This window comes from Thrips palmi, unplaced genomic scaffold (genome assembly GCF_012932325.1).
Source record: "Thrips palmi isolate BJ-2018 unplaced genomic scaffold, TpBJ-2018v1 HiC_scaffold_4, whole genome shotgun sequence".
Lineage (NCBI taxonomy): Eukaryota > Metazoa > Arthropoda > Insecta > Thysanoptera > Thripidae > Thrips > Thrips palmi.
This window is the reverse complement of record NW_023144631.1, coordinates 1771422-1792140: the sequence shown is the minus strand read 5'-3', so window position 1 is coordinate 1792140 and position 20719 is coordinate 1771422. Positions and strand designations below refer to the sequence as shown.

The 20719-nt window shown below is 61.1% G+C and overlaps 2 protein-coding genes across 2 annotated transcripts in view; one reads left to right on the top strand and one right to left on the bottom strand.

The window, feature by feature from the left end:
• Positions 1–299: 299 nt before the first annotated feature.
• LOC117649654 (clusterin-associated protein 1) lies at positions 300–2820 on the top strand. Its single transcript, XM_034392593.1, has 8 exons — positions 300–444; positions 540–736; positions 820–1005; positions 1076–1171; positions 1256–1473; positions 1566–1716; positions 1795–1996; positions 2081–2820. The coding sequence occupies exons 1-8, from the start codon at positions 423–425 to the stop codon at positions 2347–2349; spliced, it is 1341 nt and encodes a 446-aa protein (XP_034248484.1). The 5' UTR covers positions 300–422; the 3' UTR covers positions 2350–2820.
• Positions 2663–20719, bottom strand: part of LOC117649653 — a 32131-nt gene continuing 14074 nt past the window's right edge. Inside the window, exons 3-8 of the mRNA XM_034392592.1 lie at positions 20225–20436; positions 18450–18650; positions 18184–18372; positions 16621–16665; positions 4167–4352; positions 2663–3958 (exon numbers count right to left, since the gene is read on the bottom strand). Coding sequence (XP_034248483.1) covers positions 3713–3958; positions 4167–4352; positions 16621–16665; positions 18184–18372; positions 18450–18650; positions 20225–20436 — 1079 coding nt within the window. The 3' untranslated portion in view covers positions 2663–3712. The remainder of the gene's footprint in view (positions 3959–4166; positions 4353–16620; positions 16666–18183; positions 18373–18449; positions 18651–20224; positions 20437–20719) is intronic.

The window sequence follows — 20719 nt, the reverse complement described above, 5'->3', positions numbered from 1 at the left end:
GTTCGCGGCGGATCCCACGCGTGTTTCCAGTGTTGTTGCTGCTCCGCTGCAGGGATTTGAACACTTTCGCTGGGTTGCTAGGCCTGGCCGGGTGAAACGCGTCCGGTATTGGGATTAGCGCTCGGAGCGGACCGCCAGCGCCAGCCCCGGCGCCAGCGCGCCATCCGCCGGGAGAGTAGGCCACCCAACGGGCACTGCCCTTACACTACTACGCACCGCTAAAGTTCTCATCTTTACGGCGTATGAGAAATCGCCGTGACTACTCGTTGCCTAGCAACGCTCTTACCACAACACAAGCAAACACTGCAGGTGGTTGTGCTCTTTGACGTTTGATGACGAGGAGGAGGGTGGATTTACATTTCTCACCTGTTCAAATGGATATTTGCTAATGAAGTTGCAGTATATCATTTATTTTAAGCACAATGTCTTATCGTGATCTACGAAGTGAGTACTGAATTTAATGTATGCAATTCCTTTGCATTATTGTCTCTCGGATTTTGCCTCTCGTTGCTGTAATTTTAATTGTTTATTGTTTGCAGGTTTTACTGAGATGATGAGAGCACTCGGCTACAACCGTCTCATTTCAATGGAAAATTTTCGCAACCCAAATTTTCCATTGGTTGCTGAAATTTTAGTATGGCTTGTTCAGAGGTTCGATCCTGATGCTGATATTCCCTCTGAATTTGGTACCGAGACTGATAGAGTTATACTTATTCGATCAGTTGCTCAGTTCATGGTAAACATGTTTTGCTCTAGGTCATTTTTGCACTTGGCATTCGCAGACATAAAATTAGTAACACTGACTTTTGTGTCCCATAGGCGGTAAAGGCAAATGTTAAAATGAATACGAAACGCCTGTACCAAGCTGATGGATATGCAGTGCGTGAAATGTTGAAGGCAACATCATTGCTGTATTCTACATTGTTATCAAATGCTTCTGAGCAACAAGATAGTGAAGAACGAGCAATGTCAGCCAAGGCAGCTGCCAATAGTATTGCCAGCAAGGTATTTTTGTCAAAATTTTTGTGAAATCAGTGTTGAAGTTAATTTGGTTGAGATAATGTTTCTTTTCTAGATTCACGAATTAAAACAAGTCCGCAATCTTGTTTCCCAAATAACTAGTAAAGGCGCAAAATTGTATGATTTGCTTGGGAAAGAAGTGGAATTGGGGGTAAGATAAAATAATTAACTCTTTTCATCTCATCTTTGGATACAATCTGCTATAAAATAACATTATTTCTATTTTTTAATGTAGGAGGTAAGAAACAGTAGTGTTGGTAGACAAATAGAGATTAATCAAGTGGAATCGGGTTTGCATCAAGCTCTGCAAGCTGTGCGCAATGAAATAGGGGAAACAAAATTGAAAATGGAGAATGTGTCTGCCACGGAAAGTAGCCTTGACAGCAAAATTGAAAAGAGAAAATTGGAACTTGAAAGGAATCAGAAACGACTACAGACTTTGAAAAAAGTCAGGTAAGTACACAGATACAATGCATCTGTTCTTTTGTCCCTTTTCTTTCTTCTGGCGAGATTTTTTGTGCTAATGGATAGATTGTTGCTTTCAGACCAGCTTTCATGGAGGAATTTGAAAGGCTTGAAGCCGAGCTAAGACAATTGTATGAATCATATGTTCTACGATTCCGTTGCATGACCTACTTAGAGCAGCAGTATGAAGCTGCTGAGCAAGCTGAACAAGAAAGAATCGAAGAACGCCAAGTCAGTAGAACTTATTTTACTCTAAAATTTATGGTTTGCTATTTTACTGAGTCTAATGGAACTTTTAATATGAAATAGGCTGCAACTAAGAAATTGTTGGAACAACTGAAAATGGATGATGAATCTATGAAGCTGATTGAGGGTTCTGGAGATCTATTTTCAAACCAGAAAATTGGTGCTGGTGATGATGGTATTATCACTCAAAATGGTGATGATCTATCCAAATTTGCTGTGACAAAACGTCCTGCTCAAGCAGATCGAGCAGGGGTTCGTGCTAGTGGTAAGACAAAGATCTTTCTTCTAAAGACAAGTGTGCTTTCAATTTTATTTTTCCATCAACAACTAGAAATTTCCTTTTTTGCAGCCGCAAGGCCAGTGACAGGAAGAAGAAATGGCACTCGTGTGTTTGGAAGTATGACTGGAAATAAATTAGATGGGGACAGCGGGAGTCTAGATTCTGACAGCGATCTTCTCTTGGATGGCTCTGAGCTTCTAGGCAGCGAAGATGATGATGAGAATGACGAACTAGAAATGGACCCAGCAGCTACAGTGGATGGGGGCATAAGAGCACGGACAGGTCATGCTCGGAAACCACCTGATCGCCATTATGACCACAGTGATGACGACTTTTAAGAAGGTAACATTGTTTCCAGTGGTAAATCTATTGATTTTCTTTTTAGAAAAAAAAATACTTAAGTCAATCTGAAGTTTATCTTTTTATAAATTTGTAAATGTGCTCATAAGGATCAGTGCACTGGAATGTCTGTGATTGTTTTTAGGAGAATCAAGAGTGAGAATTCTGTGATAGTTGTTATTCTCACTCTTCAGGTCTCCTTATTGGATCATAATGTGTGCCTATGGAAAATGGTTTTAAGTGTACTAGTGTCTTAACAATCTTGTTGTGTTGATTATTGAATATGTATTGATTTAGGGAGAAACCTCCTTCTTTTGTATGAAATAAGATTTTATTATTACAAGTTTTATCTTTACAAAAGTATGTTACATATTGTACATACATCAGCTGTGTGCATTCTGGATATAAACCATCATTTGTAGTATCAACAGTTTCTGTAAACACCGTTAATAAAAAGAAAAATACATTCAGTTCATCACTTATTTGAACTACAAAAGGCACCTTGATTCAAGTACCATATGTTTCAAGTTTACATGTCCAATTATTTTTTTAAAAATCAGTTATTGTCTTGTCTTGCTTTTATTTTACATATCATACAAGAGAGTGAAGTTGTACCTCACAATTTTTGAGCGTTATGTTTGGTACTGTTCACAAGTTATATGCTAGATTTATTTATTTACATGTAATCATAAATAACTTGGTAGAAAATTCAAAATAGAAGTTGAGCTGATGTTGGAACATTATAAGGTCTGAAAGAAAAAGTATACCATCAAAAGTAAATTGTATCACAAAAATATTATTTTAAATAGACAAGGAAAGACACAGATGAAACATTACTTTGTGTTTATGTTACACAATGGAAGATCAAGTTCCTAAGAGCCTCACATAGCAGAAGGGAACTAACAAGAAAGGGCTGATTCTTATGGCAAGGAAATGTGTGAAATTAGAGCTGCTCAAATACAACAGAGAAACATTTTTATCCTCTTCCATGAACATGGCACACAAAACGCATTAAAAATAATGATACTGGTTTTTCCCTTTGCGACTTTAAAACCACTCGCTTTGAATAATTTAAATATACTGGACAGTCTTATTATTAAAATCTAAAATAGTGTTGGGACTCTTTGCTTTCTTTTGTGATATGAACAAATATTTGACCTGAGGTCATGGAGCATGTAATGCCGCGCATCTGCCCACCTCATGGTCTCACGGTTGCAATAAAGCCCTTTCGGGGATCAAACTGGCCTCGGTTACCGACATTACATGGTCCATGACTCCATTCAAATTTCGCCGTCACTGTTTTCACTTTAAAAAGAAAGTCTTTTCGGCTCGCTCGGCACTGCTGGGCGCCGACTCGGTGACTCAGTCCACCCTGGTGGCCGGCTCGTCGTCGTCGCGGGGCTCGCGCTGCCTGGGCCGGTCCATGGCCATGATGAACTCCTCGGCGATGCGCCTGTCCAGCCCCGTGTACGTCCTGGCCACGTCGGCCTCCGTCACGGGCTTGGGTTTGGGGGGCTTGGCCTGCTTGCTGCCCTGGGCCGGCCTGTCGCGGTGGTGGCGGCGCTCCCGGTCGCGGCGCAGCCGCTCGTCCGACGGCAGCGTCGGCAGCTGCAACAGGGAAGGCCAATGGCGGTCAGGGGGCGCCCGAGGGTAGGCAACCCATCGGGCAGCGCCGCGCGCTTAGCTGCCGGTAGCCACGGCGCCGCGTCACGGCACAGTAACGCGCGCGTGTCTCGACGGGCAGCCCCCACAACAACAACAAAGAGTCCGGCGCGAAACGCTGGCGCCCTCTTCCTCGCCACTCCAGTGTACTCACGTGGTGGTGGCGCTGCTGGGCGCGGTGCTGGCGGTGCGGGCGCGCGCGGGGGTGGCCCGCCACGGGGTTCATGTAGTGCGAGTAGTAGGGCACGGCCGGCACGCCGCCCGGGTAGGTGGGCGCCATGAAGGGCGGCCCCGGCGATGGCGGCTGCGTCAGCGTGTACACCGTCTGGGGGTGGTGGCCCTGCAACAGCGAAGCGAGTCGTCAGTCGTCAGCCTCGGCAACCCGGCGACCTGCAGGCAATGCAATGGACAACAGCTGGCGGCGGCGGCCCGCGGGCGGCACGGCGGCACGCTGTGTGCGCTGAGTAGATTTAGTTGTAATCCGAGGCCCATTGTTGTCGGTGTGCCACGCTGTGCGCGGTGCTGCGCGGTGTCGGCTGCTTGCCGCTTCCGCAGGTGGTCCAGCCATTGTTATCGCGGAGGGAGGGAAGGACCAGAAGGGCCATCGGTAGGGCGCCTGGGCCTGGGCCGCCTGGGCGCCGCGCCGCCACCGAGCGCAGCGCGCAATCCTACAGGGTGAGGCAACAGGAAGAGGAGAGGACCGCGCTGCTTGCCGCTCCGCGCTTCGCGCCCCAGGCGGCCCGGCCTCGCCGAACTCGCGCCAAATCGGATTCGGGGATGTGAGAACGAAGCCGCCGTGGGGCTGCTTGCTGCTTGGCTTGTCTGTCTCCGCGGTCATTCGAGATTGCCGCCATCGCGTCAGTTGGCTTTCGCGCCACCGCGCTGGGGAGTGCCCCGCGGCATCGCGGCAGCGCGGCAGCAGTGATTGCGTTATTCGCAGTCACCGAGTGCAGCGAGTGCAGCATCGCCTAATTAGTCTGCCGATGGCGGGCAGCGCCGCCTTCAAACTTTCCTGCCGCGGAGCGAGAAGCGCGAAGGCGGTGCGGCCAATCGGACGCCATCGGCCGCCATCGGCAGCCAATGGCCTAATTAGGGATGGGATGGACACGTCGTGCCAATACTGGCGCGGGAAAGTGGGGCTGCGGAGCGATTCGTCGCTCCGTCTCTCTCGCACACCAAGGCCCGCCCCACGAGTACGAGAGAGAGATGGAGGCGACGAAACCGAAACCACACGCGGTCCGGAAGCGCTTTTCATCCCTCGGGGATAGTCACAGCGACAGTGTGAGTCCGCGGTTCGGCAGAAACGCTTTCCGTTCGGCACAAAACGACGCGAGGACGCGCGGCGCTCGGCAGGCCGGAAGTCCATGCCGGCAGCCGTCACGTCGTCGGCGAGGTGGCGAGGCGGCGAGGCGCGGCCCGTAACCCGGCCGCTTTTCTGCATGCGGCAGTGTAGCACTCGTTGTTGCGGTGCAGGGCGGTGCAGGGCGGCAGTGCAGGGCCCCGCCGCCCGCCGCCTGTTGCCGCGACGGAAAAGGAGAAGAAAGCCCTCGGCGTGCATGCGGCGGCCAGGCAGCCAGCCTTCAGCCAGCCACCGTTCGCCGTTTGCTGTTATTCATTCGCTTTCGACCGATTTCGTTTTCCAATAGCGCCACGCTGGCGGACGCCGACGCCGCGCGGACGGGCATAATACTGCAGTAACCCAGGCGCGTCCGCGGCCGGCGAGCAGCGCAGTCGCCGCGCTGTCTCTCTCGCACCCTTGTGGGACGCTCCACGAGTGCAAGAGAGACAGGGCGACGAAACGACCGTGCAGCCCAGAGCGCCGTGCCGGGTAGGCCAGCCCGCGGCGCAGCGGTGCGCAACGGGCCTGCGCGAGGAGCTTGACAGGGGCCCTGCGGGCGTCACTGACGTGCAGCGCGGTGCTGGTTCGGTGTGAGCCGTGACGGCCGCGCCTCATTCAGAGCACCTGTTAAGCCCTTACGCGTCCTTCGGGCCGGCGGCACCGGCACTGTGGCACCGTGTGTGATGAATGACGGAGAGAGCGACTCGGTCTGTCTGTCTGTCCGTCCGTCCCGTCCGCGTTATGGCCGCAGTAGCGCCTTGTTTGTGCATAATCAATCAGCAGCGCCACTGATCCCCTGATGGCTGGATGGCGCTGACCGCGGCGTGATCACGGCCACGTAGTGCCTGTTGGTGGTGGGCCGGTGGCGGCCTCGTGCCGCGGTCAACGCCGTCATCGCCGCGCTCATCAGCACCGCCGCCGCGCAGCCCCGCCCCGCCGCAGGCACGCCCCGTCGCGTCGGCCCGGTCGCCGATGAGGACAACGAGGATCAGGGACGCGCGGTCGGGCCGGCCGTACTTCGCGCGTGCACTGTCAGCAGGCTGATTCCGAGAGGCACTCTGTTTCTCTCGCACCCATGCGGGCCGCCCCAAGCTCGCGAGAGAGACAGAGCGACGAAAGCGACTCCCGGAATCAGTCTGCAGTCGCCGGATCGGAGGACGCCGTCGTCGCGGGGCGAGGGTCGCGGGGGCCGCGGGGGCGTACTGTGTCGACGCGCGGAGAAAGCGGCTGCACCCGCATGCACTTGCAGTGCGGTGCCGTGCTCGCGGTGCCCGGTGGGGCGTTGCATGGGTGACAGTCGCACGCACTGCGTCCCCATTGCATGTCCGCCGCTGCTTTTTTTTCTTTCCCTGCCAGGAGAGGGGCTTCTTTGGCCTAAAGTTCACGGCCAGCGCGCGCCGCGCACCGCGCACCGCGTGTGTGGCGCCTCGGCACTCGGCATTCCGAACACGCGTCCAAGACGTGTCCGTCCCGTGCCGTGCCGTCCCCGCGCGCTGCTTACAAGGTGCTACAAAGCGGAGCCCCGGCCCGGCCCCAGCCTCCCTCTCCCTCCGTCTCCCTCCCCGCAGACCCGCGCCAGCGCGCCAAAGTTGCACAACCCCAGCCCCGCAGCCACCAGCCCCGCGCGTAGCTAGCACAAAGCCAATTGTCCGATCATCGCATCGCCTCGCATCGCCCACAGCCAATTGAATTTTAATTCCACACCTCGGGTGCGACCATGCGGCGGCACGGGCACCACCGAGCACCACGACGCGCGCGTAGACCATCCAAAGAACAGCGCGGCAAAAATGACGCGTGTCTCAAAATATTTAAAAATTGGTTTTATATTTTTTAACCAGAAAATTCCGTGAATTAATTGTTTTTGAAATGATGAAATTGAGGTTTGTGTCCTCCAATCGTATTCTTTTCCCTGTGCGTGCAACAGGTGCGTAGGTCGTTTACTTTGGTAACTGGACGGGCCAACCACAAAAACGCCGTCCTCGTGTGAGTGTGTGTGTGTGAGTGAGTGTGTGCTTGATGCAGGTCCTCGTTAGGCACACGCCGCACTGGGCCGCGGCCCGGCCGGCCGGCCCACCACACTGCGAGGATCGCCGGAATGTGAAAGGGAAAGGGACCCGCCCACCTCCTGCCCGCCTCCCGCCCGGCCCGCGCCTCGCACCGGGCACCTCGCGCACCGGTCCGGTTGGTTACCATGGTTACGGATGGCGGAGGGGGTCCCCCGCCCACACACATCCACCTGCGGGCCGCCTAGCGAGAGAGAGAAGGCAGCCCTAGAGAAAGGATAGAGCGGCTGATCGAGCGGAGAGGGATTCGATTAATGTTCGGGCCTCGCCAACCCGGGCCGGCAGCCGTCGACCGGCAGCGCGGCAGCCACACGAGGTTCTTTCTCCGTCTTTCGTGTTGCCGCCCCGTCCCCGTCCGGCCCGGCCCGGCCCGGCCCGGCCCGGCCCGGCCCGGCATTTCACTTTCTTTTGGCTTCGGCCGCCGTGCTCGTGCTCGTCCGGTGGCGGTCCAGCCGGGTCCAGCCACTCCAGCGGCCAACGGCCGGCGGCGCAGGTGCAGCCGTGCCTCGCGCTGGATTGGCTGGAGCTGCCGCTGGAGTGCGTCCTCACGTAGCAGGCGTGGCAGCACCCAGCCGCCAGCGGGGCGGCGGTGCGCCCACGTGCCCGTGGAGCGCGTCAAGGTGGACGACGGCCGTCCCGGTGGCCGCGCTGCTGCCCGCCCCGCCGTTTCGCGAGCCTAACGGGCTAATGGCCGTGCTCCGCGGCTCCGCGCACCGGGCCGTGCAGTGCGCTCTCGTCGCTCTGTCTCTCTCACTCTCGCGGGGCGGCCCGTAGGGGTGCGAGGGAGACACAGCGAGGCAGCACGGTGCAGGAGACGAGCGCCATAACCGTAAAGGCCTGCGTCCAGGACGGCGTCCAGGACGGCGTCCAGGACGGACGAGACGGACGCGGCTCCCCGGTCGTTGGCCGCGGACTCGGCGGCCGGATCATAACACGCGTGCAACTTGTCGAGAGTCCGCGTCCCGCGTCACCCAGCGGAGTGCTGCTGGCGGCGCCGGCCCCGCTCCGGACGCCCCGAGCGACGCGGCGGCAGCGGTCCGGGGTCCAGGCCGACTCGGCGAGGCGCGGCGTCGCAGATTCGCTTTCATCGAGTGTGAAAGCAGCGCGACCCGCCATCACCATCCCCGACGCCGTGGCCGCCCACTGCCCCACCTCAAGTGCCCCCTCCAAACATAATATGTATATTTTCGAGCCGGCTCGGAAAGTAGTGCGAGATTGCAGCGAGCCTAGATCGGGGGAAAGACCGCAAAAAAACCTTCTTCCTGCGGCGACCGGCGGCGACACTGCAAGCTCGCGATCGCGCCGCGTCACTTAGCACGCCGCCGCGTTGGGACGCACCACTGTTAGCGGGCCGCCACGACGTTGCGTTTGCGAGGGACGCCACCGCGCTAACACGCCGACCCTCTCGCTTTCCTTGCCTCTTTCCGCGTTCGGCGGCCTGCACATTTATAGACCGGGTCGCCAAGGGGAAGCACTTTTCCCCTTTTTTAAAAAAAGAAGTTTAAGTACGGTTTCTGACGTAACGCGTGGCGGGGCCCGCGTGCGCGCCGCGGAGGAACGGAACAGGGTCGCGGGACCGGGTAATGGGGAGAGGTATAAAAGGCAGGACGGGAAGAAAAGAGAGAGAGAGACAGGTGGCTGTTGAGAGAAAGAAAGAAAGAGAGATGGCGCTCCCGCATCAATTGGCGCGCGTGTCTCTATGGCAACAGCGGCACCGGCGGCACACTGGCAGTCAGTCAGTCGGACAGCCAAACGCACCAGTCAAGCCAGTGAGGTACACTGTCAGCGGCGGCGCCAAAGCGCCTTGCCTTATCAGTGCGGCTGCTGGCCGTTCCTCACTTTCGCGTTGGCGTCTGAATGGCTGGGCTGCGGGGCACTGCGGGGCTGCTTGGCGACGACATGGCCATGGCGGCGATACGGCGGCTCTTTCTCCCGGCGGCAGGGCACCTCGGCGTCGTCCGCGTCGTCGCGACGCTGTCGGCGTTGGCGTTTGGCGTCGTCGGCGTCGTGACTCGCCCTGGCGTGCCGCCGCGCCACCGCGCCCCGGCCGGCAGGCAGCTTTCGATGGCACGCCACGCCGTGCCGCCGCGACGCGCCGCATCGCGGTGGAGCCTCGGCCGCCGCAAAGTCAATGCCAGCGAGGGGCGGGGATCGATAAACGGCCACGCCGGCCACGCCGACCACGCCCCCGCCGACGCGGCGACATGACGGCGGCACCGTTTGGAGAGCTTGCGGGAAGCCACGCCGGAAAGGCCGGAACGGCGAGGACGGCGAGGACCGCCACACTGACCACGTGCCGCCGATTTCTGAGTAATCTCGGCGTCCATCGCGCTGCGTGTTTTGCAGTGCCCTGGAGAGGCGAGTTCGCTGGGAGGTTTCGGTTTTTCGATTTGACGTGCGCGCGGCGCGCGTTCGCCGTACGGCGCCGTACGGCTGGACGTGTTGTTGCCGCAATACTCCCCGCTACGCCTCTCCGCCGCGGTATCGCATTGAGCGGGCTGACTCCCAACAACGCTGTCCGTCTCAGCCCCTTGCGGGACGCCCCGCGAGTGCGAGAGAGACCGAGCGACCAGGGCACTGCTCGGATCGGGCCGCCGGCCGCGCCGCGCCGCGCTCCAGATATCGCCCAGAAGTGATCGCCTATACCCTATGGTCGGGCTGGGCGGACACGGCGCGGCCGCCAGGACCGGGCCGACGGCGGGCTGCTCGCTGTGCTCGCTGCTCGTGGCGATGTAGTGCGCGGCCCCGTAAGGAACGCCGCGCCGCCACGCCCCGCCTGATAAGAGGGGACCCGATTGAGTTACGCGCCGTTGCAGCGGCCAGGTGCGTGCCGCGGGGCCTGGTGGGGCCCGCGGGGGGAGGGGGAGGGGAGATCGTCGCCCCCAGCCCCAAACACAGACGCGGTCTGGCAGCGGTCTCGTGTTGCTCAATCGCCGCGACGCGCCGCGCCGGGCCGCGCCGGGCCGCGCCCCCCTCGCGGTGACGCCTGGGAATGCGACGCCGATTGGCCGAGCGGTGACGTCCGCGCCGCGTCGAGTCGCTGTCGAACGGACTCGGACTCGGCCGGAAACGCGCGGCCCGGAATCTGGGAGCCGCAGCCCGGCCCTGCAATTATCACAATGACGGAAAAGTGCGACGGCAGGCAGAGGGAGACATTTCGCTGCATTCCGAAAACACGGCGGATGCCGGCGCGCTGTCTCGCTCGCACTCAGGTGGCGCCCCGCGGGGGTGCGAGAGAGACAGCGCGCTGTTCGGAGGCAGCAGCCCGCGGTACTCCGGTAGAGCACTCCGCTCGTCGTCATCGAGACGGCCAGCGCGGCCAGCACTACGAAGCCCCCGGCGATAGAGTGTCCAGTTAACACCGTTCGTCTGGAAAGCCGCCGCGGCGCGAGCGAACGGCCAAACCGAAGTGGCGGTGGCGAGGCGCGAACCGCGAACCCCCGCCCCGCGAGCAAAAACTACTAATAATAGAACGGCATCGCGTAAAAAGGGGGCGGCCGCGGCGGTGGCGGTCCGGAAGACAAGGGAGTGGCGGTCAGCTGGCTTGGCGCGGACCCGTGCATTTCCGCCTCCGCGGTAACTGACTGGGCGGGATCGGGAATCGGGATACCGCGAGGTGGTGAGGGCGGCCGGGCCGCACAGGCGGACACGAGTATTGCGGAAAAAGCGAAACGGTATTGTTTTACGCATGCTGCCCTCGGAATGCGGGCAGCCAGACAGCCAGACAGCCAGCCAGCCAGCCAGGCAGCCAGCCAGCCAGGCAAGGCGCGCCGCGGTGCGGTCAGCGACAACGAAAACAAACCGCAACAAAAAGAGAAGACTTTTTACTTTTTGTTCACAATCGCGTCGCGCGCGCAATGCCGCTGTCATGTTTCCGCAAAACTGTCTGGAGAGCTCCGAGGAGCAGCCACACTGTGAAAGAGGGCGGGGCGCGAACCACGAACTACCACTGTACCTCCGCGGGCCTCGCCGCGGCTCTCGTGTCCGCCCGCCGCGCTGGCCGCCACCGCGCCACCGCCACTGCTTTCTAGTGCTTTAAAATCGCCGGCGGAGTGTTTTTAAAGCGGAAGGCAGTGTCCGCGGCACGGCCGCTACGTCGCCACGCTCACCACGCTAACGGGTCGCTTGGCGTCGCGGCCGTCGCGCGCGGCAGAGGAGGCGGCGCCAAGCAGGTGGCCGACGTGACACCGACGCCTCGCACTCGCACCTCACACCGCAGCAGCCATCTGGCGGCGCTCTCATCCACGGCAGTCGCGCTGTCTCTCTCGCACTCATTGGGCACCCCGTAGGGGTGCGACAGAGACGGAGCGCTGTTGGTAATCATCCGCCTGGAGGCGAGCGCCGGGAGGGTAGGCAGGCCCGGCGGCAGCGCTGCTCGACGGGACTGCATGGCGGCGGCGAGGACGTCGCGTACCCTGTCGTACATGACTCCGGGCGTTTCCGTCCCGGAGTTGTCCTTCCTTTGCCAGTGTGCCGCCCGGATGAGTCGACAGTGCCGCAGTAGGGCAGGCGGTGATGAAGGGACGGCCCGCGGAGCGTGACGCGCCTCGCCTTGATCTTGTTTGCCGATTAGTCGATCGGATCGGATCGGCGAGTTCTGCGGAGCAAGACGGCCAGCGGGCTGATGACTCCGCTGTCTCTCTCGCACTCACGGCGCGTCCCGGCAGGGAGCGAGGGAGGCAGAGCGACGAGGCAGTGTTTCGGGGACAGTCGACAAGCTCATCGTCGTCCTTGATTACCGCGGCCTCAGCTGCGTTCCTTCCAGGACGATTTAACATGTAGGACCGCCCCGCCCCGCCCCGCCCCGCCCCGCCCCGCCCCCCCGCCCCGCCCCGCCCCGCCCCGCCCCGCCCGCTGTTCGCACTCGGCGGAGCAGCAGCGGCCGCGACGACGAGGCGAGGGGCCCGAAATTAGAGGCCCGGGGACAATGTCACTTTGGCAGCGAAAACTAACGAGAACGTGACGCGTCCGCAGCACCGCGCAGCACGCCGCCCTAGCGGCGCTGGCCTCGGGGCCGGCGGCGTGCACCTCCGCGTCGATCGTCCCGGAACACGCGTGGACCGACGGACGGACCGGCGTGGACGAGGCCTTTGTCCCGGAGGCAAATAACACTCCGCCGTGATGAGCCCCGCCCGGCCGCCATTGTAAAAGAGGAGCATCATTGTGTGCGTGCTGGATCCCGCATCGCCGCGTGGCCGGATCCAGGTTGGCGTTGGCACGGCTGGCGCGGTTGGCACCCCTGGGTGGTCGCGGCGTCGCCGTCAGCAGATTCGCCGGCCGAGAGGTTGGCAGCGCCGCCATCGCAGCCGTGGTTGCCCACATCTTGCCTCGCCGTCTCTTTTATATTGCACCAGCTGCCAAGGCAATAGCACAATAAATTGTCGTTTCCGCGGCCGGTTCGACTCGGCGGCGCGGCGGCGCGGTGCCTTGGCGGTGCCGAGCTCCGAAATCCGCGTCCAGCGCCGCCACCCACGGCGCCAAGGACGCACAGGCCGAGTCTCATTTTCGGCCTTTTCCGGAACGATGCGCCACATGAATGGCACACGTTTAAAAGAGAGTGAAAAATGGCTTTCTTCCCGGTGCAAACGGAACCAGCGCGCTGCTCTCACACCGCCGCCGAAATCCGGCGCGCTTTCTAGCCTTGACTCCTTTGTAATCCGAGCGCACTTGACCTCGTTCGCGGAGTTGATGACCCCCCTGGGGCCTGGGCATGGCCTGAGCATGGCCTGGGGCCCCCGCCACGGGCACGAACATTATTTGGCACGCCAGCACGCCGGCACCGAGATATGGCAATGTGTCACTAGCGCGCCGAGCCGTGCCGAGCCGTGCCGGGCCGCGGGCCGTGCCGGGGACGTGGAGGCCCTCATCCTTCTGTGAAGCAAACGCCGGGCGACCGGAGTGGCGCGCGCTCTCTGCAGATTCCGAACCGCGCTCCGTCTCTCTCGCCCTCGTGGCGCCCCGCAGGGGTGCGAGAGAGACGGAGCGACGGCGTCGGGCCGCGGCGCTCTCTGGGTGACCTTAATGTCGCTGTCCCGTGGCAGTGCTGCGCGGTGCTGCGCGGTGCGGCCCGTGGCGGCGGACCAGGAGACCTGGACCCCGGCGCGGCCAAGCAGACCCCCGTAATCTACCGGGGACATCAAGCCGCGCGGCCGGGACGCTTTCCAGGGGCACGCCCCGGCACGCCGCGGGCCATGGGGACCGACGGGGACGCGGAGATGAGATAAACAGGGATCCCTATCGTCGCCTCCTTCTTCCGACGCCGCGGTCGGCAAATTCGCACTACACGTCCTGCAAGACGCGTTCGAGGCGACGGGCGCGCCTCGGGCTGAGCGTTCGCTTCGCCCTGTCTCTCTCGCTCCTCGGCAAGGCCCGCGAGTGCGAGGGAGACGGCGACAGCCTGCTGGGTGGGCCGGGGCTGGGGGGCGGTGGCTCCGCGATGGCTCTATCCGCCGCCCCGCCCCAGTATGTGGCTAACGTGTAAGTGGTGCAGAGTGTCGACTGGTCGACTAGCCGACTCGCTCAATCCACTCATTAGACCTCGCCGCTCTCCGCATTTCCGTCGTCGCGTCCTTGCCGGCTGTCGTCACTCCGTCTCTCTCGCACTCGTGGGGCGTTCCACAGGGGTGCGAGAGAGAGAGGATCATCCAGCCCGAGGAGACGGCGGAGACTCCAACGCGCGGCCGCGAAAGCCGGTCGCCAAAACGCTGCCTCTGCCGCGGCCCGCGGGCACCGAGACGGGGCAGCGCAATCAGCCGTTGTGAGGGTCACGACCTGGAGGAGGATGACGACGACGATCATCGCCGAGAAAGCACACGGGATCGACGCCTTTGATTGACAGTCCTGAGTGGGCCTGGCTGCCTGGCTGCTCGGCCAGGGCGATCCGCGGGTCGTTTGGAGTCCGGGCCACAAAGGACACGACGGCCAGGCGGGCGGGCGAAAGCCGCACGCGAAAATGACTGCGTCACCGCGTGCGGCTCGGCGTGCGGGAAGCTGGCGGGGCGTCGACGGAGTGGTCCAGGCACGACGTCGGCCACTTTGTAACGTAATTCGTGCACGCAGCGGGGTGTGCGTTACGTGAAATAAATTGGCGCGGGGTGTGGGCCAGTCTGTGTCTCTCTCACACGCCACGCGGCTAGAGTCCCGTCGCGCGGGGATGCGAGAGAGACAGCGAGTGCGTCCTCAGGGGCGTCGTTGCCCTGCCTGGAATGGGGACCGCGCCGCCGCTCCATCTTCCTCATCGAATGCGAATGGCGTCGTTGTGACATTTCCTGGAGCGGGGCCGCGATGCGATGCGGGCCGACGACTCCAGTAGTCTGCGTCTCTCTCGCACCCCTCGGCCATGCGTGCGAGGGGGACAGGGACGGCGCCCCGCGAGCATCGCACAGTGAAATTGCAGTGCGAATCGGGAACCGGGGACGCGCCCCGCGTCGTTGATGGGTATTCCGCCTGAAAGTGTCGCGAGCGCTCCGCTCCGCGCAAGACGCCGAGCCAAACCGCGCGCCGCGTCGCGCCGCATGCAGCCCCAAGCCCGCTGGGAGGGGCAGGGCTTGGGGCACGGTGACCGCGCCGCTTGCGACATGCGCTACCGGCCCCGCGGCCCCGCAGCGCGACAGGACGAAACCGTTCCAGCAAACACGGCGGCGTGGGAACGCCATGCGGTGCAGCGCGGTGCAGCGGCCCAATCGATTCTGGAGGCTCCAGCAGCACAGGAATGCCAGTGCAGCAGCACGCGGCGACGCGGCGCGACTCGGAGACTTCAAAGAGCAGGAAGCGGCGCGCGGGTTCCGTGTAGCTCAGCTCCGGCCCGCTCTGCCATGGCTCTGCCAGCAGGCGATGTAGAGCACAATCGCCAACGAAGCCGGCGCGTCCACTTGTCAACAGCGTCTATCACTGGTTCGACACGGCCAGGCGTGGCAGCGAGCGGGGGAGTGGCCGCGGAGCCGCGGAACGGACTGCATCGGCCGGACTGACCGGAGGCGAACACACACACGCACACACACACAGTCGAGAGATGAAAGATTCACGAGGAAGCCGGGCGTGTCTCGCTGGGGGGTGAGTTATGTTGGCAGCACGCGCAGCACGGGCGGCACGCGCACGCCGAGACGCGCTGTTATGTTGGCAGCGCGCAGCACAGCGCAGAACGCGTGATGCGCCGCGCGGCACGCGAGCCATTATTACCAACGTTACGGGAACAAGTAGTCGCACTTGCCTATCCGCGAAAAAAGGGGGAGGGAGGGGGCGTTCTGCTCGGCGATGTCGGCGTGGCGTGCCTGAGGCGTGCCTGAGGCGTGCCTGAGGCGTGCCTGGCGGCGGCGTGCCCCCAGGCGTGCCGCACGCGCGTGTGCTTCACGCGCTTCACGCCAGGCCGCGCGGAGGCGTGGGGGCGCGGAGGGCGCTGCCCCCTGCCAGCATGGGCAGCATGGGCAGCATGGCCAGCGACGCCAGGGATGCCGACGGCAAACCGTTTCTTCCAGACACTCCCACAGCGCGCAGCGCACCGCTAGGAATGCCTCGCCAATCAAAGGGCCATCTGCGGGTCCGCGAGGGCCACCGAGGGCCACCTACCTACCCCTGCAAGGCCGAAGCCCCCTCCGCCGCCCTGTCTCTCTCGCACTCGCGGCGCGGCGTGGTGCCTCCCGTGGGGGTGCGAGAGAGACAGGGCGAGGCGCGGCGAAGCGGCCCGCAAGCCCCGAGGCCATTAAATAGCAATGAGCTGACAAGAGATGGATAACTGAATCCGGCGCGTCCGCGACTGGCGGACTGGCAGCGACTCCTGTTTGAAGAGCAGGACGATGATGACGGCGCGGGGCGAGGCGGCCGTGGAGGCAGCAAGGCAGCACGGCAATGCGGACCGAGCGGGCAGGATGAACTTCTCATCATTAGGCTGATGTCCCTCCTCCCAGCGTACAGCACTAGCAGCGCCCCGCCCCGCCGAGATCCAGCCAAAGCAGCACACAGCAATCCCAAACACCAACAAGCGAAAAAAAAACTTTTCTAAATAAAGGTGAGGAAAGCGCACTGCGTGCGGTGCCAGCAGGGTTATGTACAGGTGTAAGCCAGTGCGTGGTGCAGCAGATGCAACTCAGCGAGGCCAACACGCGCCTCGAAAAAAAGTCGCTTTGAGTCGTCTGTGTGGCAACACTGAAAAATGCAAATTTATCTCTGGCGAAAAAAAAGAGACGCTCGGGGCGCAAAGTGCAGCTCACCGGACTGATGGCAGTGAATCCGGGAGTTCGACCGTCTCTCCCTGCCTGCGGGTCAAACAACACACTGTAAGTCAGAGTCCGGTCGCGACGTCGCGACTGCAGGCCTGCCAACGACGTCACCAGAACTCGCGACGGAATTCCCCCGCCACCCAGGGCGGTCTGACTCTCTCGCACTCGCGGGGCGTTGCGCAGAGAGACAGGACGACGGCGATGTCGCCCCGCGAGGTGGTCTCCGTCCCCGGCCCTGCGTGTGGCCTCGGATAGTGCAGCAGGACGCCGTTAAAACAGCGCCGCGCCACTGGAACCTCCGCGACGGCGCGCGGAAGGAAGAGGAGCCCCCATCCCCAACAAGAAGTGCGATACCGCGGACGGCCTCGGACTTTCTCCCGCCGAATGTGCGCACTCTGCCGCAGAACGGCCGGCGGGGCCGGCGGGGCTGGCAGCCACAATGACGCCGGCAGTACGAATTCGGCCGCTCCTTCCTTCCTCTCGTTCTCCCCGTTCTTCTTGTTCTTCTTCCGGACGACTAATGAGGCGTCGGAATGGACGTGCTGTTACGGTCTGCACCGCCTGCGCGGGCCCGCGCCCGCACCCCGGCGGCCTGCCTGCACCGCCAGCACTGCACCGCTAGGCACGCCGCCCCGCCCCGCCTTAAGTCCGATGCATATTCATCGCCTAATGTCTTCCTGGAGATGCTAGTGTGGTTCGTCTGGGCGGTGCGAGCCGAGCGCGCGGCGGGGCGGGGCGGGGCGGGCTGCGCGAAGCCCATGGGAGCCGTCTATCAGCGTGAGCCGGACATCGGCGGGGGCCAACGATCCGTGTGGGACGATAGTGCACGGTGGATTCGCACAACAGAACACCGCAAAAACACCAACACTTTTCACAGTTTTTATGTTTGAAAATAGATTTTTACGCGCGTTCTTTTTTTTAGTTCGACGCGTAGTGCACCCCGCTCTGACCTCAGAGATTGGCACACCGTACTGTAAGTCCGCGGATCACAACGCTCGGCCCTATTAAGACATCCCACTACAACGACGGTCTCACTCGTTTTGTTTTTGTTTCTTCGCTTCGAGTTGTCCTTTTTCTTTTTGTCCCGGCCGCGCGCGCTGCACTGTCGCCGCGTTTTGATGAGCCGCACGGCACTGCACGGCACTGCACGGCACTGCACCGACCATCGAGCTGGCTGCAAATGGTTAGTCGTGAAGCAACTCGCAGGCACAAGCAGCAGGCGCAAGCAGACGCAACAAGCAGGCTGGCCCAACGCGATAAAAAAACACACTTCGTTAGTTTGTGTCTTTTTTTCCTGCCCCTAGTTGGGGTACTTTGCTCTGACCCGCTTGTCTGCAAGCCGACTAAGCGAAGACCCCCTGGGCCCCGTGAAGGATGAGCGCAGAAGCCCGGGGATTATTTTTGCCGCGAAAACCTTTGTTGTGTTGCGACAGGGGCGGCAACCAAACAACAGCACGAAACCGCAGAATGGAACACTGCCTCGAAACAGGTCGCCGGTTCAAATCCCGCCTCAAAACTTTTTTTTGCGTCGTATTGCACTTTTGTTTCTCTTACCGGCGGCGGCGGCTGCGTGGTGAACAGCAGCAGCCCGCTGGGGGTGGGCGAGCCGGTGTACACGGGGCCGTTGGGGCCCACACCGTTGGGGACCTGGCGGGTCAGCCAGCGGCTCACCAGGCGCTCCTTGGAGCCGCTGGAGTAGAGCCCGGACACGGAGTGCAGCGAGTCTGGCGAGCCGGAACTCCGCTGCAAAGGCAAAGTGGGGTTAGGCACGCGCACGACGCAGTCGCTGGCGAGGAGGGTTGTCGTCGACGGCGTGCTACCTGGTTGTACAGCGGCGAATGCCGCCGCGACGTCCTGGAGGCGCAGGGGCACACCAGGCGGTAGCAGCGGTAGCCGCTGGCGATGGCGGCCAGGAGCTGCAGCCCCGAGGCCACGAGCAGCCCGCACGACGCCAGCACGCGCTCCCAGTGGCTGGACCCGGGGCCCAGGCTGGCCTCCTCGGCGGACACGTCGCCGGCGTCCTGGAAGGCAGAAAGGACACACGCGTGAAACGTGGAACACAAAAATGGGTGTCTTTTTCCTTCCGCGGCGAGTGGGTCCGTCTGTCCGGCCCGCGTCCCGGAGGGCACTTTCACGCCGTATATTGTTGCAGTGCGGAGTGCGGCGTGCGGCTCGGCACACAGGATTTGAGAGTGACTACGAGCGAGGGCGTCGATTGGCACCGCACGTGTGTGTGTGCGCGTGAGATGCGGTCGGCGGCGTGGCGCGGCGCGGCGTCGGCACCGCACCACCACACAGCCTTGCTTTCTTTTCTCGCGGCCCTCTCCAAGAAGGGCGCGCGGAAGGATGCAGAAAGAGGAGGGGGCTTTGGCTAGGCTGCTAGGCACTGCTAGGTATAGGAGGAGGGGGGCACGTAGCAAAGCACCGAGTGATCGGACACCGGAAGTACGTGTAGTGTGCAGCGCGGTGCAGCGCCGTGCAGCGCCAAGGCAGTGGCGTGGTGCACCGGTACCACGCTCCGCCCGCAACTCGGCAGCGCCCAATTGATCTAAACACCCGCGGCTCACTCTCTATGCCAATCAAGACTGGATGCAGGACAATCGAAAGACATTTTAACACAAAATGTATTCAGAGTAACAGAAGTAAAATCAATACCATAAAGAAAATTTCAGCGAAAGAGGGCACCCCGGCGAACCGGCCCTCTTCCCCGCTGGCTTGGTGGACCAGTGGTTCCCCCATCTCATCACAGGAGCAACCTCAGAGTTAAACCGCAGTGGCCCCGTCATTGGTCACGTCAACTGTGATGTGGAGGAGTCCTCTCATAGTAGGCCAGGCTGCCACCTTTCCCAGTAGTCGGGTTTCGTTCCCGGCCCCCTTCCCACTCAGGGGCCATGCTACTGGTACTCAGGAGTCTGCGTCACCCTGCCCAGCAGCGGAACCACTGGGCTATGAGAGGCACACTGAACGCCGCCCGATTTTGTATACTTGAACCGCCTCCTTGCGATGCAAGCTTGGTCAAAATAGTCGATACTGTACTGGGTATCGAACCCCGGACCTCGCATATGGGAACCGACGCCTCTGCGTTCTCGGCCACCACGGCCCATGGGTAATGTTGAGCGAAGGGGAGCCTTTGAAGCCGCTTGTCCGAACCGTATAGTCAGACAAAAAGAGCGAGAAGCTGGTATTCGATCGCTCGACCCGAGTGTAGGATTCACACATTTCAACACCTTCGGCCACCGCGGCTCACCGGATGAGCCGAGTGTCGCAACGGGTCCAAACCACGTCGGGAAAACCACTCCTAAAATGTAAAGAATTGCTGGGAGTCGAACCCTAGCCCCTGCGCGTCCCTTCCTCGGGATGCCACAGTCTGCCACAGTGTGGAGCCAGGAGTCGGACCCGCGACGTACTTCGTAGAATCAGCGGCGGCTGAGCGCGCAGAGGCGTCGACCCGCTCCTCCAGGGGCTAGGGATCAACTCCCAGCAATTCTTTACATTTTTGGAGTGGCTTTCCCGATGCGCCGTCTCTCTCGCACCCCTAGCCAACGCCCCCGGGAGCGAGAGAGTCAGGGCGCTGTTTTCCACCTGCTCCACTCACCTCGCGGTCCCGCAGCAGCTGTATGTCCGGCGTGCGGGCGTCGCGCACCAGCCCGATGGCGGCCAGCACGAGGACCAGGTTGGCGACGGCCAGCGACACCAGCGACAGCGCCATGAAGGCCGTGGGCGCGATGGGCGGCCGCCCCGAGCCGGAGCCGCCGCGCAGCGAGCTGGAGTAGCAGCTGCGGAGCCCGGCGATCACCCCGACCACACCTGGAGGAGCAAAGGGAGGCACTCGATGAGACCCGGGTTCGAGTACCAAGACTCTTTCCTTCTTTTTTCGATTCCAAGTTTTCGTCCGCGCTTTCTGCTTGGGAGGTTGCAGTAAACCCCTTTCCGTCCGCCGGGCGCCGCCACCAAGGTCCCCGTTGTCGTCGTCGCCGTGGATAACGATCGCGGCCCTCAACCCGTCAACGGCACCGCGATGATCCTCTCAGCGCGAATAATTATCGCCGCAATTAGGGCCTGGCGTTTGGAACGGACGACGCCGTGGCGT